This window comes from Microcaecilia unicolor, chromosome 5 (assembly GCF_901765095.1).
Source record: "Microcaecilia unicolor chromosome 5, aMicUni1.1, whole genome shotgun sequence".
NCBI lineage: Eukaryota > Metazoa > Chordata > Amphibia > Gymnophiona > Siphonopidae > Microcaecilia > Microcaecilia unicolor.
Window position 1 is genome coordinate 250,870,586 of NC_044035.1, and position 26,895 is coordinate 250,897,480.

Sequence of the window (26,895 nt, forward strand, 5' to 3'; positions counted from 1 at the left end):
AATGTGCCATTGATGTCTATATTTATTCTACACACATATGTGACCCTTGTTAACTATGTCACTATTCATTTGTATTTATTTGGTTTTATTTTTATAGACATAATTTGTTCTTATTAGTTTTTTTATGTATACATGTTCTGTATTGTTTAGGGACTGCTGAAGCAGGCCTCTGTGGCTGAAACACGATTCATGTCGAGTCCATTATATTTTGAATAAAGCTTCTGATGTGAACTCTTTGACCATTGGACGTTTCGTTTTTGCATCATCTTTCGTGACACCTCCGCTGTGTTTGTTTGCCTTAGTTGAGCACTATATCATATTTTATGTGCACAACTCATCGTCTCATGCTATAATCTTGCATGCACAGGTTATAGAAAATCTACAGTTACATGCGTAACCTAAATGACAAATGAGCTGCTAAATGGCACTAACAACCAATTATTGGTTATAATTGCTGTTAATTGGCACAAATTATATTTACATGCATAACCACAGTTAGTATCTAACCTTAGCACGCAAATTCTATAGCGCATAACAGCAAAGAAGGAATGGACAGGTGGGTATGGGTGGGTCATGGGCATGCCCAGAATTTACATGGTAAGGTTATAGTATACTGACTGTAACATTTAATGTTGGACATTTACATCAGCCATTAACATGGCCATGCCTAAATGTTGCTATATAAATGCTGACTTAGTATTCTATAATTGCAATTGTGCATGTAATTGCTGATCTAGACTTCCTGCTTAGTGCAGAGCATCCTGGTGCCTAACGTTTGTCAAACAGTAGAGAATTACCCCCACAGTGAATAAATACATGAGGGGGAGGGTTATAAGAGAGGGGCATGGGTGGGACCAGTGGCGGTCCTACCATTAGGCCACCTGAGGCAGGGGTCTCAAGTGGCATTCTCTTGGAGTGGCATCCACCCCCATGCCTGATGTGCTCTGGCATCACCCTCCACCCTTCCTTTCCCAAATGTATCTTCTTTTCTTGCTTTCCAAAAGTCAGGGTGGCAACAGTTCCCATATGGTACCCTGCCACAGACGCCTTCTCTCTTACGGCCTGCCTCTCTGATGTATTTCCTGTTTCTTTGGAAGTGGGGCGGGTCGCGGTAGAGAGAAGGGGCCGGCGGCAAGGCAAGCATATGGGAACCACTGCCACCCAACTTTTGGAAAGTCAGAAAAGGAGGTACATTTGGGAAAGAAAGGAAGGGGGAAATGTCAGACTGGGGTGGGGGGAGATATCAGACTGGGGGAGGAGACCATCCCTTCGCCTCAGGCATCAGACAGTCTTGGGCCGCCCTGGGTGAGGCACGGATGGGTTAAACATTTATGTGCGTAAGTTATGGAATACTGTAAGTTATGCACATAAGTGCCAAATGTAGACATGCCTACATACAGTAGATGCCTAATTACGCTACTACTCTATAACAGAATTGGCGCCATTATGCCAATATAGAATTAGAACATAGAATGCTGTATTCAGGTACCTCACTTCTGGCACCCAATTATAGAGTGGTGTTCTTTATTTCCCATTACCTCAGGTACCTACTTAGATTGTAAGCTCTGGGATAGATAGTGACATATTTTACTGATTACACATCACCATTGTACAGTGCTGTATACATAAAGTAGTGCTATAAAAATGCTAACTTAGATAAGTATCTATAGATACAGCATCCCAATTCTTTGTTTAAAACCTTTGGGTTTCTTTCTCTCTCTCTCTCATTCTTAATAGGGAAGAGTACATAGATCTTCTCCTGGACAACACAGTCACTGTGAAAAGTGTTTCAATCGGTATTGCCAAGTTTCATTGCAGCCTGCTGTCTCATGTGTAATGATCAACTGTCGCTCCCATTGTGGTGCCACTTTTCACTTATGTAAAGAAGAGGAACACCAACTGCTCTGCCCCTTGGAATGGGTTCCTTGTCTCAACTCAGTATTTGGGTGTCCTTTTTCCATGTCTCGGGTTAAGCTTGCAAAGCACCTAAAAGTTTGCCCAGCCAGTGTAGTCTGTTGTTCTATGGAATGGAACCGTTGGCCTAATATAGATTCCAAAACACCTTTGTATGAAAATATCATGAAAGAGCAACACAGTGAAGAATGTCTTGATATATTTCTAGCCCTCAGAGACCAGAAGATTCTCTTTAGCTCTCTCAACATGGCTCACCTCTTTCCAGAACTGTCTGAACACATTGAAAATATTATGCCAACTAGTGAAATGCAAGACATTGAAGGTGCTGTTGGTGGAAGCACAACGTATGACTCTGGAGAAAATATTACACTAGGTGCTGATGGGTTTGATATTGCGCAGTTGAATGAAACTGAAGAGACTGAACTTAGCCAATTTGAGTGTGAGGTTTTAGCAAAGGATAAAGAATCATTAGACCTGGTCAAGTATAAAGCATGGGAGCACATTTTTAGCAAAGAACATTCAACATCCAAAGATGTAGCTGATGTATCAAACCTAGGACAAAAAGTACAAAATAAAAGCAAGAAAGATGAACAGGAGGTAGAAGCTTCACCTGTAGAAGAGCAAAATAAAACCCAACCACAAGAATACTTGGAAAAGAAAGGCCTTGCACCTTGGCAAGAAGGAGTATTGGAAAGGCTGAAAAAGGAAGTTGACATTAGAGATTATAACATGTATCTAGTGCATCATGGGAAGATGTTAATTCATTTTGGCCAGATGGCAGCTTGCACACCCAGGGAAAAAGACTTTGTTTATGGTAACCTTGAAGCACAAGAAGTGAAGACTGTCTACACATTCAAAATTCCCTCAAGTTACCGTAAAAAGAGAGGAGTGACTGGAGATGGTTTACCAAAACCGAAAAAGGAAGATAAGTCAATAGATACGTCAGATTTAAGAATTCTTCTTGAGGATCTGCCAAAATCAGATGACATCAAAACGACCTTGCTGTGTGCAATGGAAAGGGAGCTTAAGGGTCATGAGATATCTGAGAAGAAGGCTATTGATGGCCTGTTTGTTGACATTGGGACACAGATTTATAGCTTTGATTTAGAGCGATTTCCTTCACATACAGTTCTAGCAGATATTTTGCCTGATAGGAATCCAGGACTCCATTTAGATCTCCAAGATGAGAGTGTTACACAGAGGCACAACAAAAGCAGTTCTGCTTTCAGCTTTATTTGTAACCACTTTTTTAGGAGGGATGAGTTCCCGTCCCACTTCAAGAATGTCCACTCTGATATCCAGTCTTGTTTAGATGGCTGGTTCCAGCAGCGCTGTCCACTTTCTTACTTAGGATGTACATTTGTTCAAAGACGATTCCGCCCACCTGATGAAAACTCAAAGATAATCTACAGTCAGCAGCTTGACACCTTTGCTGTTAAGCCACAGCTTGCACCTATGCTTTACCAAGGGGTGAAGTCCAACCTTTCCAGAAATCAGCAAGGGAAGAATAAAGACTCTTTGACCAGTCTTCCTCTGGAAATTCTGCAGCATATTGCTGGATTTTTGGACAGCTTCAGTTTGTCGCAGCTGTCTCAAGTGTCTACTCTGATGAGAGATGTCTGTGGCACATTGTTACATGAAAGGGGCATGGTCTTTCTAAAGTGGGAGAAAAAAAGATATTCCCATGGAGGCACATCATGGAAAGCTCGTAAAAAGGTAAGGGGTTGATATTCAAAGCAATTTAACCAGCCAGAAGCAGCTCCTGGCTGGTTAAATCACCGGAGCTAACTGCTAATGTTCAGTGGCACTTCACCAGTTAGTACCGCTGAAAACAACCCATTAGCACTGAACTGCAAACTGGCTATTTGTGGAGTCGGCATCTGGTTAAGTGCCAATGTTGAGCGCTTAATTGGTCAGGTTAACCATATAAATAGGACCGCATAAAAGTCAGTCCTGTCATTATGTGGTAACCCATAGGCAGTTAATTGCTAATTATAACACTTAACTGGCTATGTGTTAGCCAGCTCCGCAAAACCGAATATTTGATGCTGCAGTGGCAGTCAGCAAAACACTGATTACCGCCAGCTGAATATGGGTCCTAAAATATTTTGTTTGAATTACAAAGCATATACAGTGCAATCCGCTTAAGTGCAAGGGTCTGGGACCAAAGAAATACATGTGAGCGTGTACTTAACCGTTGTGACCCAAAGAAGCTTGACATCTGATAAACATATGTACAGTACTGTTTATTATACGTACAGTATACAGTCTCCGTTAACTGACGTTAAGCTTACTTGAAGTTGTCATGATTGTGGTCGTGACCCCTCTCAGACTCACCTTATTTCCGGCGGTCAGCTTCTGAGCTGGCTTCTGTCTGTTCTTCCTGAGTTAGTTCTGTCTCTGTCTCTGTGTGCTGGCTGCTTCCAGCATGGCTCTGATTACTCCACTATACTGCACCTGTGTGTGTTAAGCCTCTCTGTGCTTCAGTATGCTTTCTGCCTGTTTCTTGGTTTGTGTTCCTCTTGCCCTCTGGTGGCCAGAACCGGTGGCTGCCATAAACTTTCCAGACTTTCTTTATGGTCCAGTCCGGTCCAGATATTCCAGCCCTCCAGACTTGGTTTGAAGTTTGGCTGCTAGCCTCACCTGTAGCTGCCTCATGATTGCTGCAGTGAGTTTCAGCTGCTGATGGGTTTATTACCACCTGGAAACCTTCTGAGTTTGCCTTTGCATCGTCTAAGGTCCCTGGTTTGTTGGTGCTTTGTTGCACTTCTGCCTAGTCTGGTTTCTTGTTAGTTCCTTATCTGATTCTAGTTAGTCTGTGTGTAGTTTAGCTTAGGTTTATTTGCTTGTTTCCCTAGTCTTGTTTATGGTCTGTATTCTTTGTCTAGTTTCTGTTTATCTGTGTCTCTTGCTTAGTGACTGCTCTGAAGCTTTCAGTCCTGTCTCTTGTCTGTCTGTATTTGTACCCTGTTTTAGTGGCTGCTCTGCAGCTTTCAGTCCTGTCTCTTGTCTGTCAGTATTTGTACCCTGTTTCAGTGGCTGCGTGGCAGCTTTCCGTTCCTGTCCTTTAGCTTGTCCATTCCCTGCTTTGTGTAGTATTGTCTGTCTGTGAGTCCTAGCCCAGTTTCCTGCCTTGCTGCCCATGTATATTCCTTTCCCCTCCGGCCCTCAGTCCCTGTTCAGCCTAGTTGGTATCCAGTGCCTGCCCTGTCCGGTAAGTCCTGCCGGCTACCTGCACCCATGGGCTCAACTCCTGGGGAAGGGCGGTCAAGCGCAGGTGACGTCTAGCTGTTTCTGTCAGAGTTCTGCCTTGTCTCTGGTGTGGGGTGGTTTTGCCTGCCACTGCTGCTCCACGGCAGTGGCCCAAGGGCTCATGAACCTAGTTTCTGCCGTGAAAGCCTGACAGAAGTAATCAGTATAGTGCTCTGTACACTCTTGTGTCTGTGAGTTCCATTCATGATGTATTGTAAGCCACATTGAGCCTGCAAAGAGGTGGGAAAATGTGGGATACAAATTCAATAAATAAATAAATAAAATAGACTACGTCTGCCAGACGGTAAAAACTGTCATATCACTGACATCCAGTGGCCTCCAGATAGGTCCGAACGGTGTTGAGACTCTCCAGCGCTCTTGCAAAAGTGACAGGAGGTTGTTGAATTTCATCAGCATGTGCCTCGCTGCTCATTTCATCATCAGCCGTTGCCTGCATATCTCGACATCAGTGCTGTCGTCAGCTGTTTGTAGATCGTAATCAACAGCTACGTAGTGATGAAACTCCTCTTCAGTAACACCGGCTGGGATGTCAATAGCCTGTTTATCCGACGCGTTTGCAACAGCTGCATCTGTTTCGTCCCTCTTCACATCATAAGTACATAAGTAATGCCATACTGGGAAAAGACCAAGGGTCCATCGAGCCCAGCATCCTGTCCATGACAGCGGCCAATCCAGGCCAAGGGCACCTGGCAAGCTTCCCAAACGTACAAACATTCTATACATGTTATTCCTGGAATTGTGGATTTTTCCCAAGTCCATTTAGTAGCAGTTTATGGACTTGTCCTTTAGGAAACCGTCCAACCCCTTTGTAAACTCTGCTAAGCTAACTGCCTTCACCACTTTCTCCGGCAGCGAATTCCAGAGTTTAATTATATGTTGGGTGAAGAAAAATTTTCTCCGATTTGTTTTACATTTACTCATAGGCGTAGACTGGGGGGGGCGAGGGGGGGCAATGCCCCCCCAAACGACGCGAGGCGCCGCCGCACCATTAGTTAAAAAAAAAAAAAACCACATGCAGGCACGCGCTCCTCTCGGTCCGCTTGGCTTCCCTGCCCTCTCTATCTGCGTCCCGCCTTCCTCTGACGTCATTTCCTTTCGGGCGGGAGTGGACGCAGACAGAGAGGGCAGGGAAGCCAAGCGGACGGAGAGGAGCGTGTCCGTCTACCCCTCTCTCTTCCTCCCTCCCTCCGGCGCAGGCAGCAGTCTTCCAGCGTTCCTGGCAGCGGTAGCGTTGTACACGCTGCCTTTGGCTCTGCCCCAAAGCCTTCTCTTCAAGTTCCTGTTCCCGCATAGGTGGGAACAGGAACTTGAAGAGAAGGCTTCCGGGGCAGACCGAAGGCAGCGTGTACATCGCTACCGCTGCCAGGAACGTTGAAAAAGCCGAAGACTGTTGCCTGCGCCGGAGGGAGGGAGGGAGGAAGAGAGGGGGTAAACGGAGTCACGATCTTGGACCTCACGGGGGGGGGGGGGGCAGTAGAAGATGGATGGGACTGGGAGGGGTGGGAAGCAGAGGGAAGGAGCAGGAGATGAATGGGACTGGGAGGGGTGGGAAGCAGAGGGAAGGAGCAAGAGATGGATGGGACTGGGAGGGGTGGGAAGCAGAGGGAAGGAGCAGGAAATGAATGGGACTGGGAGGGGTGGGAAGCAGAGGGTAGGAGCAAGAGATGGATGGGACTGGGAGGGGTGGGAAGCAGAGGGAAGGAGCAGGAAATGAATGGGACTGGGAGGGGTGGGAAGCAGAGGGTAGGAGCAAGAGATGGATGGGACTGGGAGGGGTGGGAAGCAGAGGGAAGGAGCAGGAGATGAATGGGACTGGGAGGGGTGGGAAGCAGAGGGAAGGAGCAAGAAATGAATGGGACTGGGAGGGGTGGGAAGCAGAGGGAAGGAGCAAGAGATGGATGGGACTGGGAGGGGTGGGAAGCAGAGGGAAGGAGCAAGAAATGAATGGGACTGGGAGGGGTGGGAAGCAGAGGGAAGGAGCAGGAGATGAATGGGACTGGGAGGGGTGGGGAGCAGAGGGAAGGAGCAGGAGATGAATGGGACTGGGAGGGTGGGAAGCAGAGGGAAGGAGCAGGAGATGGATGGGACTGGGTGGGGTGGGAAGCAGAGGGAAGGAGCAGGAGATGGATGGGACTGGGTGGGGTGGGAAGCAGAGGGAAGGAGCAGGAGATGAATGGGACTGGGAGGGGTGGGAAGCAGAGGGAAGGAGCAGGAGATGGATGGGACTGGGTGGGGTGGGAAGCAGAGGGAAGGAGCAGGAGATGGATGGGACTGGGTGGGGTGGGAAGCAGAGGGAAGAAGCAGGAGATGAATGGGACTGGGAGGGGTGGGAAGCAGAGGGAAGGAGCAAGAGATGGATGGGACTGCGAGGGGGTGGGGAGCAGAGGGATGGACCAGGAGATGGATGGGATTGGGAGAGGTCAGGCACAGCAGAGGGAAGGAGCAGAAGATGGATGGGACGGAGGGATGGTGAGCAGAGGGAAGGAACAGAAGATGGATGGAACTGGGAGGGTTGGGGAGCAGAGGGAAGGAGCAAGAGATGGATGGGACTGGGAGGGTGGGGAGCAGAGGGAAGCCTACTGGAAAGAAGACACTGCATAAAACAGAAGACACTGGGATCAAAGCGAATAGAAAAACTACATGATCAGACAACAAAGGTAAATAAAAGTATTTTATTCATAATTTATTAATTGAAATGTGTCAGCTTTTTGAAATATGCGTCTGTGATATTTTGCCTGTAAATTTCATTTCCCTCCTCCATATTAGCATATTCATTTGCATATTTATATATGCAAATGATATGCTAATATGCTCCGCCCATTCTTTGCCCCCCCCCAAATGAAACAGTCAAACTACGCCTATGCATTTACTACACTGTAGTTTCATCGCATGCCCCCTAGTCCTAGTATTTTTGGAAAGCGTGAACAGACACTTCACATCCACCTGTTCCACTCCACTCATTATTTTATATGCCTCTATCATGTCTCCCCTCAGCTGTCTCTTCTGCAAGCTGAATAGCCCTAGCCTCCTTAATCTTTCTTCATAGGGAAGTCGTCCCATCCCCGCTATCATTTTAGTCGCCCTTCTCTGCACCTTTTCCAATTCTACTATATCTTTCTTGAGATGCGGCGACCAGAATTGAACACTCAAGGTGCGGTCGCACCATGGAGCAATACAACGGCATTATAACATTCTCACACCTGTTTTCCATACCTTTCCTAATAATACCCAACATTCTATTCGCTTTCCTAGCCGCAGCAGCACACTGAGCAGAAGGTTTCAGTGTATTATCGACGACGACACCCAGATCCCTTTCTTGGTCTGTAACTCCTAACGTGGAACCTTAACATCCTTAACAGAGCTTGCCCGCTTGTAGCAGTTCAAAATGGTTGCCTGTGTAACATGATTCCAGGCTTCTTTCTGCATATGTAGGGAATTCAGCAGTGATAGATTACGAGCCAGTTCAACAGCACATTTATCCTTGCCAGTCTGGCCATCCATAACGCTCATCAAACGACGTAGCACAAGAGCCCGATAATGTTGTTTGAAATTGGCTATTATACCCTGATTCATAGGTTGGATCAGAGAGGTAGTGTTTGGTGGCAGGAAGACCACCTTGACATTAGACAGCCTGACATCATCACTGTGTGCAACACAATTATCACAAAGCAACAAAATCTGACGCTTTTGTGCCCGCATTCTAGTGTCTAACTTCTTTAGCCACTGCTTCCAAATTTCCCCAGTCATCCATGAATTTGTGTTAGCCTCGTATGACACAGGAAGTCGCTTAACATTCTTGAAGCAACGGGGCTGTTTGCTCTTTCCAATGATGAGTGGTTCCAACTTCTCACTCCCATCCATATTACAACAAAGGAGGATCGTCAACGTTTTACTTCCTGTAGTTTTGGCTTGTTGTCTGAATGCAAGTGTTCCATCAGGAATCACTCGCCAGTAGAGACCGTTTTCGTCAGCATTGAAAATGTCACGAGGTGCAAACTCGTTCAAGATGGTAGGAAGAACTGAAACAACCCAATTTTCAGCACCAAAGTCATCAGCGTCTTGTTTTTCACCATGCTGTTTCTAGAATTTGATGTTCCTCTCCTTCCATCTTTCCAACCATCCAACAGTGGCTTTGAATTTAGTTAGTCCAAGACTTTCAGCTAGCTGATTAGCTTTCTCCATAAGCAGTGGACCACTGACAGGAAACTGTCTGCTCCTGACTTGAGAAAACCACCGAAGAAGAGCATCTTCTACATCCTCAGCTTTTCCTGCCCGTTTTCGTTTCCTGTGTGGATTTGTATTGTTTTGCAAGTCTTCCAGAAGCTGATCTTTCTGTTTCAAGATACGTGGAATTTGACTGGGATTGACACCATATACTTTAGCAATAGATGCTTGACTTTGTTTGTTTTCTAATTTTTTAAGAACTTCTATTCGTTCAGCCAGTGTTAAAGTCTTACAGTTGCGCAATGACGATGACGACAACGACTCCAGTGTACACTCTAGCAACATTCTTTCGCTTATTCTGCCTGTGGCAGTTAACCAACGAGATTTCAAATTTATCGCCCCTTTGTCACGTGCCAGTCAGCTTCCATATTCCCTGCATGAGCTTATGCGGAGTCTTTCCTGCAGAGGAGTGGTCTTAAACCATGCATATAAGTGAATCTTGCACTTATCAGTTGTGTGCTAAACTAACATTTGTCCCCATAGAAATTGATGGCGCCAAAAACAGGACCGAAGTACGGCATGCAGTAAAACAGAGCATGCGCTTATCCGACGTGCAGTTAAATGGAGTGCACTTTATTGTAAAAAGTATATAATACATAATTGATTTTCTAATACCAGAACTGGAATTTAATGACGTGAAGCATCAACTCATGAGCCCTTAGCCTACCCGCTCCAAAATGTAAACAAATATAATGTGTTTATGTGGCTATTCTGGTGTGCATAGACACAGTTACGTACAGTGGGGGAAATAAGTATTTGATCCCTTGCTGATTTTGTAAGTTTGCCCACTGACAAAGACATGAGCAGCCCATAATTGAAGGGTAGGTTATTGGTAACAGTGAGAGATAGCACATCACAAATTAAATCCGGAAAATCACATTGTGGAAAGTATATGAATTTATTTGCATTCTGCAGAGGGAAATAAGTATTTAATCCCTCTGGCAAACAAGACCTAATACTTGGTGGCAAAACCCTTGTTGGCAAGCACAGCGGTCAGACGTCTTCTGTAGTTGATGATGAGGTTTGCACACATGTCAGGAGGAATTTTGGTCCACTCCTCTTTGCAGATCATCTCTAAATCATTAAGAGTTCTGGGCTGTTGCTTGGCAACTCGCAGCTTCAGCTCCCTCCATAAGTTTTCAATGGGATTAAGGTCTGGTGACTGGCTAGGCCACTCCATGACCCTAATGTGCTTCTTCCTGAGCCACTCCTTTGTTGCCTTGGCTGTATGTTTTGGGTCATTGTCGTGCTGGAAGACCCAGCCACGACCCATTTTTAAGGCCCTGGCGGAGGGAAGGAGGTTGTCACTCAGAATTGTATGGTACATGGCCCCATCCATTCTCCCATTGATGCGGTGAAGTAGTCCTGTGCCCTTAGCAGAGAAACACCCCCAAAACATAACATTTCCACCTCCATGCTTGACAGTGGGGACGGTGTTCTTTGGGTCATAGGCACCATTTCTCTTCCTCCAAACACGGCGAGTTGAGTTCATGCCAAAGAGCTCAATTTTTGTCTCATCTGACCACAGCACCTTCTCCCAATCACTCTCGGCATCATCCAGGTGTTCACTGGCAAACTTCAGACGGGCCGTCACATGTGCCTTCCGGAGCAGGGGGACCTTGCGGGCACTGCAGGATTGCAATCCGTTATGTCGTAATGTGTTACCAATGGTTTTCGTGGTGACAGTGGTCCCAGCTGCCTTGAGATCATTGACAAGTTTCCCCCTTGTAGTTGTAGGCTGATTTCTAACCTTCCTCATGATCAAGGATACCCCACGAGGTGAGATTTTGCGTGGAGCCCCAGATCTTTGTCGATTGACAGTCATTTTGTACTTCTTCCATTTTCTTACTATGGCACCAACAGTTGTCTCCTTCTCGCCCAGCGTCTTACTGATGGTTTTGTAGCCCATTCCAGCCTTGTGCAGGTGTATGATCTTGTCCCTGACATCCTTAGACAGCTCCTTGCTCTTGGCCATTTTGTAGAGGTTAGAGTCTGACTGATTCACTGAGTCTGTGGACAGGTGTCTTTCATACAGGTGACCATTGCCGACAGCTGTCTGTCATGCAGGTAACGAGTTGATTTGGAGCATCTACCTGGTCTGTAGGGGCCAGATCTCTTACTGGTTGGTGGGGGATCAAATACTTATTTCCCTCTGCAGAATGCAAATAAATTCATATACTTTCCACAATGTGATTTTCCGGATTTAATTTGTGATGTGCTATCTCTCACTGTTACCAATAACCTACCCTTCAATTATGGGCTGCTCATGTCTTTGTCAGTGGGCAAACTTACAAAATCAGCAAGGGATCAAATACTTATTTCCCCCACTGTATAGTATCTTCTTCAATATTTATTTATTTCAAAACGCTTGATATACCGCTGATCGCACATGAGTGCCACTAGGCGGTTTACAAATAAAAATAATCTGTTGAGAAGAGAGAATAGAAGTTACAATTATAAAAGTAGAAAGCTGGGCAAGAAGAGAAGAGGCATGTCACACTGAAACCAATAGTCTAATGAAGCATTTTTCAACCAGTGTGCCGCAGGAATTGAGGATCATTTATTAGAAGATCCAGCTTAATTTGTGCTGGAACGGAGTGTACCTTTTAAAAGTTTTCTTTTCTCTAGCGGTCAGCGGCAGTGAGCAGCAGTTCATACATCCTGCTTGCACCAACTGTGAAGCCTTCTCTCTAATGATTCCTGCTCATGTGGAGGCAGGAATTACGTAAGAGGGAAGTCTCCAGGGTTGGCGTGAGAAGGATGTTCAAATTGCTGCTTGCTGGTGCTGACCGCTAGAGACAAGAAAACTTTTAAAAGGTACAGGGGAGTGGGGAGGGACGAAGAGAGACAAGGGGAGATGTCTGGTCACTGGCTGGAGAGGGGTCAGGAGGGAGAGATGCTGAACTATTTGTGAGGGGGGAAGAGAAGGTAAATGCTGGACTATTTGTGGGGTGGAGAGGAGAAGATAAATGCTGGACTATTTGTGTGTGTGTGTGTGTGGGGAGAAGGTACAATGCTGGACCGTGTGTGGGGGGTACGGGTGGAGGGAGAAGATGGTAAAATGCTGGACTATGTGTGTGGGGGGTGTGCCTTGACAGTTTTAGCGGTGTACAAGTGTGCATTGAGATGAAAAATTTTGAAAAACTCTGATAATGCAAAGAAAAGGGAATACAACCATAGTGGGGTGGAAGGAAAAGAGACCAAACAAGGAATGGGGAAAAGGGGAAGTGGAGGACAGGAAAGGCAGTACTGACCAACATGGAGTTACAAGTTCAATTGCAAGTTAATTAAAATAGCCAGGTTTTAATTAGACTTTTAATATTTTGTATGATGATTCTGTGTGGATTTCAATCGGAAGGGAATTCCATAGGCATGATCCTACATAGCATAAAGCAGTATCATGGGTCATGTAAATCCAGTGATTTTTTTTGTGCCAGTATGCACCAGTATGGCGTACCGGCACCTTCCCCCCTCCCCCCCCACCAAAAAGACTGCTTTCAACGTCAGGTCTTTCAGAGATGCCCTCGACAAGGGTTCAAAAGGCGGCTTTGTAAGGCTCTTAGCACCAGGTTGAGATTCCACGCAGGCACCACTGAGTGCAGAGGAGGGCGCAGGTGATTAACTCCCTTTAGGAAACGCACCACATCTGGCTGCAAAGCCAGGGAAGCACCCTTCAGGCGGCCCCTGAAGCAAGCCAGGGCCGCTACCTGGACTTTCAGGGAACTGAGCGACAGGCCTTTCTCCAGACCTTCTTGCAGGAACGCCAGCACTGAAGAAATTGGAGCAGTAAATGGAGAAAGTGAACCTGCTTCACACCACGCTGCAAAGGTACGCCAAACCCTGGCGTAAGCAGTAGAAGTAGAGCGCTTCCTCGCTCTCAGCAGAGTGGCGATGACCTTGTCTGAGAAGCCCTTCTTCCTCAGACTCTGCCGCTCAATAGCCAGGCCGTAAGACCAAAGGGGGAGGGATCCTCCATCCCCACGGGACCCTGATGTAACAGGCCCTGCTCCACTGGCAGTCGCAGAGGTTCGTCCACTGAGAGCCTGATCAAGTCCGCATACCAGGGACGTCTGGGCCAATCCGGACCCACCAGGATTATCCGGCCCGGATGCTTTGCCACCCGGTCTAGCACCCTGCCCAACATAGGCCAGGGCGGGAACACATAGAGAAGCTCTTGTGTCGGCCACTGTTGGAGAAGAGCATCTACTCCCAGGGATCGAGGGTCCCGTCCTCTGCTGAAAAAGCGCGGCACTTGACAATTGGCCGATGACGCCATCAGATCTAGGCTCGGCTGGCCCCAGCGCTTCGTGATGCCCAAGAACGCCTGAGCAGATAGCTGCCACTCTCCGGGCTCCAAGGTATGGCGACTGAGAAAGTCCGCCTTGACATTCATGACTCCGGCAATGTGGGCCGCTGACAGCTGTTCCAGGTTCGCTTCCGCCCACTGGCATAGATTCATGGCCTCCTTGGCTAGAGGGGCGCTCTTGGTACCTCCCTGGCGGTTGACATAGGCCACAGCCGTGGCATTGTCCGACAGGACCCGTACAGGCTTCAACACCAGTACCGGGATGAACTCCAACAACACCAACCGAATGGCTCTGAGTTCCAGGAGGTTGATAGACCACTTGCCTCTGCAGGAGACCAGAGCCCCTGCGCTGTCCTTCCCAAGCAGTGGGCTCCCCAGCCCATCAAAGAGGCGTCTGTCGTGACGACAATCCACTCCGGGGTCACCAGAGGCATTCCTGCAGACAACTTGTCTGTCTGCGTCCACCAGCTCAGCGCCTTGCGCACTGCTGGGTCCAAGGGAAGGCGCACAGCATAATCCTCCGACATCGGAGTCCAGCGCAGCAGCAGAGATTGTTGTAGTGGTCTCATATGAGCCCTGGCCCAGGGCACTACTTCCATCGTGGCCGTCATAGAGCCCAACAGCTGCACGTAGTCCCAAGCCCGAATAGGAGAGGCTACTAGGAACTAGTCCACCTGAGCCTGAAACTTGACAATCCGATTGTCTGGCAGGAACACTCTGCCCACTCCCAGATACTCCAGGGACTGAGTCGGGCGCAGCTGGCTTTACTCCCAGTTGATGATCCACCCCAGGGAGCTCAAAAGAGCAACCACCCGGTTCACAGCTTTGCCGCACTCTGCATAAGAGGGGGCTTGGATCAACCAGTCGTCCAGATAAGGATGGACTTGAACTCCTTCCTTCCTCAGGAAGGCCGCGATGACCACCATTACTTTGGAGAAGGTCCGCGGAGCAGTAGCCAACCCGAACGGGAGGGCTCTGAACTGGAAGTGTCGGCCCAGTACTGCAAAACGCAGAAAGCGTTGATGAGGAGGCCAGATGGGAATATGCAAGTACGCTTCCTTGATGTCCAAGGATGCCAGGAACTCTCCTGCCTTCACTGCCGCTATAACAGAGCAGAGGGTCTCCATGCGAAAGTGCCGAACTTTCAAGGCCCAATTGACCCCTTTGAGGTCGAGGATAGGCCGTATAGAACCTCCTTTCTTTGGTATCACAAAGAAAAAGGAGTAACATCCCTTGCCAAGCTGATTTTCTGGCACCGGAACGACCGCCCCCAGGCGGATCAGATTGTTCAAGGTCTGCTGCACTACCACAGCTTTGACCGGAGACTTGCAGGGAGAGAGTACAAACCCGTCTCTTAAGGGTCGGCAGAACTCTAGCTTGTAGCCGTCTCTGATGACTTCCAGCACCCAAGCGTCTGAAGTTATTGTGGTCCACTCGCCCATAAACGAGGACAGCCGTCCTCCAATCTGCACTGGGGCGTGGACCAAGGCCCCGTCATTGGGTACGAGACCCTGGGGGAGGACCGGAGGGAGCACCTCCGGGACGGCGGTCTCTGCGAAAGGAATGCTGCTTGGGGGAGAAGTTCCTCTTGAAGGAAGAGGGGGCAGAGGAGCCCGACCTGCCCGGGCGGTACCGACGGGCTTCCTGAAACCGTCCTCTGGAGGTACCAGGGCGAGTACTAGCCCAAACCCTGACCTCTGGTAACTTCTTGCCCTTAGACGTGCCGAGATCGGTCACGATTTTGTCCAGCTCGACCCCAAAGAGCAGCTTGCCTTTAAAAGGCAATCTAGCCAGGCGGGATTTAGAGGCGTGGTCAGCAGACCAATGTTTCAGCCAAAGCCACCGCCGCGCAGAGATTGTCTGAGCCATGCCTTTCGCTGAGGCCCTCAAGACATCATACAGCAAGTCTGCCAAATAGGCTAAGCCCGATTCCAGGGCCGGCCAATCAGCCCTCAAGGAAAGATCCGAGGGGAAAGCCCGCTGCACCATAGTCAGGCACGCCCTGGCCACATAGGAGCCGCAAATTGAGGCCTGCAAACTTAAAGCAGCCGCCTCAAAGGACGACCTTAAGGCCGCCTCCAATCTTCTGTCTTGGGCGTCCTACAGGGCCGTGCCACCTTCCACCGGCAACGCCGTTTTCTTAGTCACCGCAGTGATTAAAGAATCCACGGTAGGCCACAGATAGGCCTCACGTTCACTTTCAGTCAAAGGATAGAGGCGGGACATAGCCCTAGCCACTTTAAGGCTCGCTTCCGGGACATCCCATTGAGCCGCAATTAAGGTGTGCATGGCATCATGCACGTGGAAGGTTCTAGGCGGGCGCTTCGTCCCCAGCATAATGGCAGAGCCAACAGGGGCTGAGGGAGAGACGTCCTCCGGAGAGGAAATCTTCAAAGTGTCCATGGCCTGTACCAACAGGTTGGACAAATCCTCTGAGCTAAAAAGCCGCGCTGCAGAGGGGTCATCCGCTCCATCCGAGCGGGGATCCGTCTCCTCCAAGGAATCCGCAAAGGACCGTTGGGAGACCTCAGATACGCTGCCCTCATCTACATCGGAGGAGACAAAGTCCTCCAAGGCCTGGGAATCAACCTGAGGGCGTTTACCTCTGGGAACCTCAACCTCTTTACCAGACGAGGGAGCAGGGGCAGCGTTTTGCATAAGGAAGGCCTGATGCAGCAGCAAAACAAACTCGGGGGAGAAACCCCCCAGACTGTGTACTTCCGCAGCCTGGGCAACAGCCCTAGACGCACCCTCAACCGGCGCTCGCAAGAGCGGGGGAGAGACATGCTGCGCATCCAAAACGGCGTCCGGCGCGACACTCCGCGAAGGAGCCGCGCGGGAAGAACGGTTCTTAACTTTAGCCGCTTTTGTGCCGTCGCCCAAATTAAGGGCGTTCATGGCATTAATGTCTCCAACCTCAAGGGCGGCCCAAGAAGAAGCCGTCCGAGCCGCGTGGCCGGCCAAGATGGCGGAGGCGAGGAGCGGGGGATGGGCGTTTATGGCGGGAAAAATCGCCACGCCGGAGGAAGGACCGGGACATTCATCGGCCACGAAACTGTCACCCAACAAGGGCGAATCAGGCTTTAAGACCCCCGCATCCCCTCTAGAAGCGCCCAAGCGATCCGGGGAGCGACTCTTTACGCCCTCGCCCTCCGACGCCATATGCCACGTGGAGATAAATCGGGGAACCCCCTGCCCGCTATAAAAGGTAAAAATTACCTGCTGTCCGCTCCGAGCTGTAACGACCTGGTGTCCCAGTGAGTAGCTGCAATAAACGTTTAAATAAACGTCGAAATAAACGCCTTTAAGGACGTTCAAAAATTTTTTTTTTTTTTTAAACGGAGCCAGCGGGAGGGGGGAGAAAAGGAGGGACCTGGCACCACCAGGTTTGCACTTGGTCAAAAGAGCCCTCAACCCCAGGCACTCAACAAAACCTAAAAATTAGGCTTGGAGGCCTAGCCAGAGCTGCTGCTGTGTGTGACCACCACCTGCTGAGATAGAGAACATACTGGGGAGTTTCCGGCAGCACATGACCACATATAGGGAGGCAAAAGTTTGCTCTCTATCTCCACCTGCTGGTAGATGGACACAACCCACCAGTCTATGGATTGATCAGCTTGATGATATGGAAGTACTTGGTAATCTCCCCATAGACTTTTTTACAGTTTGTCAGTCATCTCCACATGATTAACTCAATTCTCTCTCTCCCATCCCGGAACAGGGATCATTCACATGTGCAATGAAAGTCCTGCTAGCAGTAAGGCATTCCCACTCCCAGTTCTACCCGGGGTGTCTTTTTCCTCAAGCAATCCTATTCGTTGCCAAGTCTGAACACTCCACTGGCACCCACGGCTCTGTGGCAGGGTCTTCAATCACCACACACTGAAACTCCTCCCACCATGGTTCCCAGGACTTCTCCCTTGGTACTCAGGGTCTCAGAGGGGGTGGGCTAGCAAAGACCACAATTTTCTTCATGCCATGCCTTTTGTTATCTATTGGCCCTGCCTCTATTGGACTTGCCCTTCCCAAATCCTCCCATCAGACTGGCAGTCTCAGCCCCTGTTGTCTTAGTGACCTCCTTGAAAATCTTCCCATCATCTGCCTACAGCAGAGGCACTTTTCAGGGGGGAGGGTCATAGACATTTATTTATTTATTTATTTATTTATTTATTTATATCTTGCGTATCAATTTATTCTGTGTGAGTTACAATAAGTATATGCAATAATCCAGTAAAAGTAAACAAGAGAGAGGAGTGTTCAGATTACCATCAAAAAATATTAGTAATTAGTGGGCAAAAAGGAAGAAGTGTGGAAAGCACGTGGCCAGATTGACCTTCGATGCTTTTGAGATGGCATGAAAAGCTTCTAACATAGATATAAATATTTACAGATGCTCATGGCTACTGACTTCTGAGTTGTGATATGATGTGCAGGAAAAGGCCATAGAATGTTATTGATGGACATGCGAATAATCTACTATTTCTGGGATGGGCGGGACAAATTGTTTGTTCTTTTGGCTGCTGTCAGAGACAGATTGCTGGGCTCGATGGACCCTTGGTCTGTCCCGGCATGGCGATGCTTATGTACTTATGTAGATCTCACTCCAATGCAACCTCCAACCCAACTTCCTCATTATCTAGGAGATATTTGAGTGGGGCACCGAGAAGATTATACTAGTCATAGAGGGGATGTATCCTCCACTTCCGTGATCTTGCCGAAGGGACCTTACACTTGTTTTCAACAGCACAGGGCCAAGAAATTAGTCATATTCCCAGACAAAACCAGGAACAAGGTTTTGACTGGATCCAGAGAGACATAACCAGTTTCCATTCTGGTTGGAGAGAAGCTAAGATTTTACATAAACTGTGATGTACGACACCTGGGTTCTCAAAATCATCTGGAATGGCTGAAGACTACAACACCAACAAAATATCCACAGAGAGTATCTTGGTCAAACTCTCAGCATCAGGAAATACCAAGGAGTTCTCCTTCATTTTACAGATCAAATGCAGTCAAACCTATACCATCTGGGCTGTATTTTATTCCACAGAAGACTGGGATTTTAATTCAGATATTTCCTGGTCACAAAAAAAAGGGAATTCCATCCTATCCTAGACCTGAGTGACAGGTTTGACTCTAGACACTTTGCTGGGCAGACTAGATAGACCATGCTGGTCTTTTCTGCCATCTGTTATTGTGGCAAAAAAAGACATTTCTGATGGAGAAAAATTCAGAATGGTTACTCTAAACACCTTCGCTCCCTTTTTTCAAAAAGGAATTTGGTTATCTTCTATGGTCTCAGTCACAGAAAGTGTTGTGCTGTTTAGGCTAGCATCAGATACATGTATTTTCACAAAATGCTTAGCCACGGTGGCAGAATACTTAGGCATACTGGGAGTACATATTAGGGGCAGACTGACCATATGGACAACTGGGCACTGCCTGAGGTCCCAGAGGCTCTCTACCCCCCCCCTGCAAACTATAGCCCCCCTGAGCTTCAGTGGGCTCTTCCCAGTCCTACCTTGAAGGGCCCTGGTGGTCTAGCGTCCTCTTCAGGGGCAGGAAAGAACCCCACTCTTTCCTGCCTGCTATTGCTACTCTGCTTGGCGTCGCTGCGTTTTCAGAATGGCTGCTGAGACTTCCCTGTGGCAGTCTCGCAAGACTGCCAATACCCATGAGACTACCAGAGGAAGTCTCGGCAGCCAGTTTGAAAACATGGCAAATGCTGGGCAGAGCAGTGGCAGCAGGCAGAAAAGAGTAGGGTTCTTTCCATGGGCGTAGTTTGACTGTTTCATTTGGGGGGGCAAAGGATGGGGGGGGGGCATATTAGCATATTAGCATATTCATTATATATATATATATATATATATTAATTATATATATATATATATATATATATATATATATATATATATATATATATGCTAATATGAAGGAAGGGAGAAAGAACTGGCGTTTTTATGGAAATAACCATAATGAACATGTATGCGATATCTCATACATATATATTATGGTTATTCCCAAAACATCCAGCTCTTTCTCCCTTCCTTCCTTCCTTCCTTCCTTCCTTCCTTCCTTCCTTCCTTCCTTCCTTCCTTCCTTCTTTCCTCCTTACCCAGCACTCCCTCTTTCTCTCTAGTAGTATTTCCCCATCCCCTTTCCCATACCATACCAGTGTAGACCTTAGAAATGCATAAGCTCTATATGTAGATCCTTCAAGAGGTAATGTATCATGATTTAGGCTCTGTACCCTTTCTGATGTTTTGGTGCCATCTCAGTAAGGCCAACACACAATCTCTCCAGTGCAAAACACTATACACAAACTTGTGCAAAAACCCACTCATAACCATAGGCGGTCGGTGGCCCAACTGTTTGGGGAGGCTAAGGGGGCGGGGTTAGGGGGTGGGGCCAGGGGTGGAGCTTAAATCCATAATTGTCTGATAACACACAGAAATAAATAAAAATAAAAGTCACAATTAATACCTTTTATTAAATTTAGATATTAGATATGTATCATATGTCAAAGAATAAAGTGGTTGCTCAAACATATACTAACCACAATCGCTCAACTGCAAAACACTATGCACAGCTTTGTGCAAAAACACACTCAGAACCTTACTGTACCATAAATATTACACTGGGCAGAACCTAATACACCAATATACCACCCATACGGAAAATGCAGACCATCAACAATATGAAACAAGGGATCATAATATCACAATTCTCATGTAGAGCCACAAAACACCCTAATTCATGTTTAATGTGGGATAAAATGCCATAAATAAGTAAAAAAATATAAACTTTTAATGTTGAGCACCTGATTCTCAAAGTGGACATATTCCAAACACTATAATGAAAATAAAATGATCTTTTCTACCTTTGTTGTCTGGTGACTTTGTTTTTCTGATCATGCTGGCCCAGTATCCGATTCTGCTGCTATCTGTCCTCTTAACTCCGTTTCCAGGGCTTCCTTTCCATTTATTTCTTTACTTTCCGCCTTTCTTCTTAATTTCTTGTCCTACATCCTTAAGTAAAAGCTGGGTCCTTCGCAGACTGGACTGTCCAGTGGATCCAGCTTCTGCCTATTTTCTTCATCCATGTGCAGTTTTTCTCCTCTCTTCCTTTTCCCTCATCTCATCTCCTTCCTCACTCCTCCCTCCCCCTCCATCCATGTCCAGCATTTCTTCTCTCTCCCTTCCCTCTCTTCCATCCATGTCCAGCAACCCTCCTCTCCCCCCTGCCCTCCCCTCCATCCACCCATGTCCAGCAACCCTCCTCTCCCCTCCACCCCTCTACCTATGTCCAGCAACCCTCTTCTCCCCCTGCCCTCCCCTCCATCCACCCATTTCCAGCAACCCTCCTCTCCCCTCCATCCACCCATATCCAGCAACTCTCCTCTCCCCTGCCCTCCCTCCACCCATCCATCCCCAGCGATTCTCTCCTCTCCCCTGCCCTTCCTTCCATCCACCAATGTCCAGCAACCCTGCTCTCCCCTCCATCCACCCATGTACAGAGAGAGAGAGAGAAAAGGACTGAGACCAGGTGAGGGAAATGAAAACAAAATAGCCTTTGGGAATGAGATATCATTGGGATATGCCATTATCAGTATGGTTAGTACATGGGCATGGGTGGGAAGATTTTGTCAGCTCTCCTCCAGCCTCTTTGGATCCTCAGTAGACCCCGTTTAATAAATTAGTTGAAAACATTGCTCTACACAACTGCCTAATGGAAGAGCCAGCCCTGCTGTCTCTCTCTGTCCAACACTGGATTCCTACAGATGGCTTTTGACCAGAGTGGTGTATTTCTCTTACAAATCCATCTTCAGTGTGAACCCCTGTTAGCATGCAATTGCTTTTGAAGAAAATGTGTTTGACATCAAAATGTTTTTAAACTGACTTTTGCAGATTTCGAAGAAAGAAACAAAGTAAGGTATATGCTAGGAGCACAGAACTTTGACCCTGGGGTCCAGCCTCAACTCCAGTACTCCTGACATGACCTTTAACCAGTCATGATCTCCCTGGGCTCAGAGCTGGACATGTCTTTCTTGTATATAGTCCCTTTTATAACCCAAATTCCTTTCCTGTCAGATTAGTTTCCAATTTCCTCGGCTAATGTAAACCGATAAGCCAAGAGGGGTTCACCACAGACACGATGCAGACCAAGAAATATCCATTTTAACCATGAAGAACACTTTGCCAAGACTCTTATCTACTTCTTTGCAGAACATGCTTTAAATTAAAATTAACAGGCATATACCCCCCCCCCCCCGCCGCCGCCGCCACCACCCGCCGCCGCCGCTGCTGCCGCTCTCACCCATCCGCATGGTCACCCCGGCCTGAGGCGTTCTCCCTCCAATGCTGCTAGCAATTCACATAGCCAGCCTTAATCTGCTTGCGTCGGAGCCTCTCCCTCAGATGCGTCCCACCTCTGCGTAAGACAGGAAGTTGTATTACAGGAGGCGGGACGCGTCTGAGGGAGAGGCTCCGACGCAAGCAGAATAAGGCTGGCTATGTGATTCGCCAGCAGCGTCGGAGGGAGAAGCCTCAGGCCGGAGTGACACTATGCGGATGGGTGAGAGCGGGGGAGGGGAGGGAGGTGCAAGACTCATGCGGGAGGGGGGAGGAGGCAGGGAAGTGCACGATTGGGCTGGGGAGGCTTAGCCTCCCCAAGCCTCTTGTACGGGGCGCCTATGCTCATAACCTTACCAAACCATAACAGAACTAATTCCAAGGACACGACGAGCTACAACCTTATGCGTGGAAAGGCAGCACTGTAATTACGCCGGTCTCTAAAACACCAGTACACTACCTAATGAAAAAAAAGGGCTGCAAATACTACACACTAGCAGAATACTGCACCTTGATCACACATGAAAAACACATGACAACAGATATGACAAGGAACTAGAAATAACAAAATATGAAGGCAAAATACTGAACTGGAAAGTTACCTCAAGAAGTTAGACTCGGCATGCAGCAATACTAGAAAAATTGAAACTTACATGCAAAATATCACAGATGCAAATTTCCAAAAGCTGACATATTCAAATTAATACATTCTGAATAAAATACTTTTTCTACCTTGTTGTCTGAACATTTGTTTTTCCTATTTGCTTTGGTCCCAGTGTCTTCTGTTTTATGCAGTGTCTTATTTGATATTTTTTCATGTCCACCATCCTCCTGTGTCCTTATGCGTCCTGTCTACCATCTGTAGCCCTGTCCCTATCCTTCCTCGAGTTTCAGCATCTGCCCTCAAAGTGTTCCGATCCAGCCCTTAAATCCAGCAGTTTCCCCTCCATCCATATCTAGCATTTCTCCTCACTCCCTCCCCTCCATCAATTCATATGCATCTACTTCATCTGTCTTCCCTCCCCTCCATCCATGTCCAGCATTTCTCCTCTCTTCCCTCCCCTCCATCCATGTGCATCTCCTTCCTGACTTCCCTCCTCTCCATCCATCCATGTTCAGCAACTCTCCATTCTCCCCTGCCCTCTCCTCCATCCACCCATATCCAGTAACTTTCCTCTCCCCTGCCCCCTCCATTCATCCATCCATGTCCAGCATTTCTCCTCTCTTCCCTCCCCTCCATCCATGTGCATCTCCTTCCTGACTTCCCTCCTCTCCATCCATCCATGTTCAGCAACTCTCCATTCTCCCCTACCCTCTCCTCCATCCACCCATATCCAACAAAATTCCTCACTCCCCTGCCCCCATTCATCCATCCATGTCCAGCAATTCTCCTCTCCCCTCCTCCATCCATCCATATCCAGCAAATTTCCTCTCTCCCCTGCCTCCTCCATCCATCCATGTCCAGCAACTCTCCATTCTTCCCTGCCCTCTCCGCCATCCACCCATATCCAGCAAAATTCTTCTCTCCCCTGCCCCCATTCATCCATCCATGTCCAGCAACTTTCCATTCTCCCCTGCCCTCTCCTCCATCCATCCATATCCAGCAAATTTCCTCTCTCCCCTGCCCCCTCCATCCATCCATGTCCAGCACTCTCCATTCTTCCCTGCCCCTCTCCTCCCATCCACCCATATTCAGCAAAATTCTTCTCTCCCCTGCCCCCCATTCATCCATCCATGTCCAGCAACTTTCCATTCTCCCCTGCCCTCTCCTCCATCCACCCATATCCAGCAAAATTCCTCTCTCCCCTGCCCCATTCATCCATCCATATCCAGCAATTCTCCTCTCTCCCCTGCCCTCCTCTCCTCTCCATGTCCATCGATCTCTTCTCTCCCCCTGCCCTCCCCTCCTCTCTATGTCCAGCGATCTCTTCTCTCCCTCTGCCCTCACCTCCTCTCCATGTCCAGCAATCTCTTCTCTCCCCCTGCCCTCCTTCCTCTCCTCTCCATGTCCAGTGATCTCTTCTCTCCCCCTGCCCTCCCTCTCCTCTCCATGTCCAGCGATCTCTTCTCTCTCCCTGCCCTCCCCTCCTCTCCATGTTCAATGATCTCTTCTGTCCCCCTGCCCTCCTCTCCCATCCATGTCCAGCGATTTTCCCTGCCCTCAGCTCCCCGACAGCCCTCCTCTCCGTTCCTTCCCCCCCCCCCCCCCCGGCGCGATTAACCTTTTTACTTTCAGTGGCAGTGAAGAAGAAAGCACTGCGGGCTCACCTCCAGCTTCTCCCTTCCCTTACACAGTGTCCCGCCTTCTGCGATGATGCATTTCCTGTTTCCGTGAGGGCGGGACACTGTGTGAGGAAAGGGAGAAGCTGGAGGCGAGCCCGCAGTGCTTTCCTCTTTACTGCCGTCGCTGCCACTGAAAATAAAAGGTTAAACACGCCGGAGGGGAGGGGGAAGGAACAGAGAGGAGGGCTGACTGTCGCGGAGCTCAGAGCTGAGGACGGGACGGAGGGAGAGCTGCCTTCAGCTCTGCGCCGTCCCTGTGTTTGGGAGACAATGATCCCCCCCCCCCCCAAACTACGCCCATGGTCTTTCCCTGTCTCTGAAGAGGCCACTAGACCACCATGGCCCTTCAAGGTAGGACCGGGGAGGGCACATTAGTGTGCGCGGGGGCTGAGGCAGCAGTATGTGGACGGGGGCCCAGAGCACTGTCAGTCTGCCCCTGGTGCATATGCTTCCCTATCTGGATGATTTGCTAGTCACGTGCTTATCAAAGGAAGAAGCTCAGCGACAGACATGGATATGTAAGGCATGGAAATGTGAAATATTTGTAAAAGCTAGAAATTGATAGAGAGGCCTTTAAGGGAAGATATGAGAACATTGTACAATTATCTGAAGGAAATAAAGGGCACCTTCTGATCTGTTTGGAATAAAGCAAATATTGACACACAAATATCTTTTTTTTCTTGGATGAAAACCTTTGAATTCATTATAGATTTCACTACACTATATTTTAGCTGCAGAAGAGCAATTCCAACTTGGCATCATGTTAAGTTGGACAAATGGGGCAGTGCCTTTTTTTTTAATTTAAGATTTTTTTGAGTCATGCCAAGCTGAAGGGAAAGGGGCTCTGTAATCCTCCCTTGAACGTATTTTTCTTGGACTATTATTCCACCTACTAGAGGTAGATATCTTCTTGTCCAGTTCAAATACCTTGTGGCAGGCGGGGATATTGAGATGCCATTCAGCTTAGAGGGAACAGTGTCCAAGGGCCTCCGAGGTTGGCATAATTTTAAGGAGCTGACCAAAGTGTTTAAAGTTAGATATTCTAGAGCTGCCAAGGGGTCCCGATTTGTTGAGAGGGAGATTTTAGTACATGGTCCCAGCACCCGCCCATTCTTCCTTGGCTCCACCCACTGTACCTCAAGGTTCCACCCCACTGGCTCACCTCAGTCACACAGTTATTCAAAAAAATATATTTTATTTACACCAGTGACAGCAGGGATGTGTAAGAGAGGGAGTTTCAGTTCACTCTATTACACCCCCTATCCAGCATCTATTCCCCCAGGGATAAAACACGAGGGGGCCTTGGCCCCCTCACTTAGAGCTTAAGCCCACTCCAAAATTGTGGCACTGATTTATTATCACCAGATAGAGATATGGACTGCATTAGGGACTTATTAGCCCATTTAGTTATGTTAAACATAAAAGATCTTAATTAAACAAAATATTTATTTTTATTTTGACTTCTGTCAACCTGTTCTCTGCCGGTCTTCCAGTGGAACTGATATGGTACTTTTCCCTGCTGTGGCCCAGAATACTAGCCTTTAACAGGGTTCTGCAACCAGCAGTCCCAGGACTCCCCTGCAAACAGGACAAACAGATGATCCGACTTCTGGAAATCATTGGTCACTTCCAAGTATCTGATGATGACTCGTCTCACATCCAGATATTTGAGAGCAGAATACTCTTCTGGGTAGTCCTCCCTACGAAAGGAAGGGAGACAAAGCTGCTGACTCACATGGAAGCGAGAAACATCTTGGGTAGGAAGGAAGGCACTGTGCGAATAGTCACTCCTGCCTCAGTGAACTGCAGAAAAAAAGCTCTCGACAAGAGAGTGCCTGGAGCTCGGAAACTCTTCTGGCTGAAGTGATAGCCACCAAAAAGACTGCTTTCAACGTCAGGTCTTTCAGAGATGCCCTCGACAAGGGTTCAAAAGGCGGCTTTGTAGGCTCTTAGCACCAGGTTGAGATTCCACGCAGGCACCACTGAGTGCAGAGGAGGGCGCAGGTGATTAACTCCCTTTAGGAAACGCACCACATCTGGCTGCAAAGCCAGGGAAGCACCCTTCAGTCGGCCCCTGAAGCAAGCCAGGGCCGCTACCTGGACTTTCAGGGAACTGAGCGACAGGCCTTTCTCCAGACCTTCTTGCAGGAACGCCAGCACTGAAGAAATTGGAGCAGTAAATGGAGAAAGTGAACCTGCTTCACACCACGCTGCAAAGGTACGCCAAACCCTGGCGTAAGCAGTAGAAGTAGAGCGCTTCCTCGCTCTCAGCAGAGTGGCGATGACCTTGTCTGAGAAGCCCTTCTTCCTCAGACTCTGCCGCTCAATAGCCAGGCCGTAAGACCAAAGGGGGAGGGATCCTCCATCACCACGGGACCCTGATGTAACAGGCCCTGCTCCACTGGCAGTCGCAGAGGTTCAGCCACTGAGAGCCTGATCAAGTCCGCATACCAGGGACGTCTGGGCCAATCCGGACCCACCAGGATTATCCGGCCCGGATGCTTTGCCACCCGGTCTAGCACCCGGCCCAACATGGGCCAGGGC

The 26,895-nt window shown here is 48.3% G+C and overlaps 1 protein-coding gene across 2 annotated transcripts in view; it reads left to right on the plus strand.

Moving 5' to 3' along the window:
• FBXO40 (F-box protein 40) overlaps nucleotides 1–26,895 on the plus strand; it is an 83,854-nt gene that overhangs the window by 45,614 nt on the left and 11,345 nt on the right. For both annotated transcript variants that reach the window (XM_030203982.1, XM_030203983.1), the window contains exon 3: nucleotides 1,738–3,630. In XM_030203982.1, the coding sequence (XP_030059842.1) occupies nucleotides 1,738–3,630 (1,893 nt within the window). The remainder of the gene's footprint in view (nucleotides 1–1,737; nucleotides 3,631–26,895) is intronic.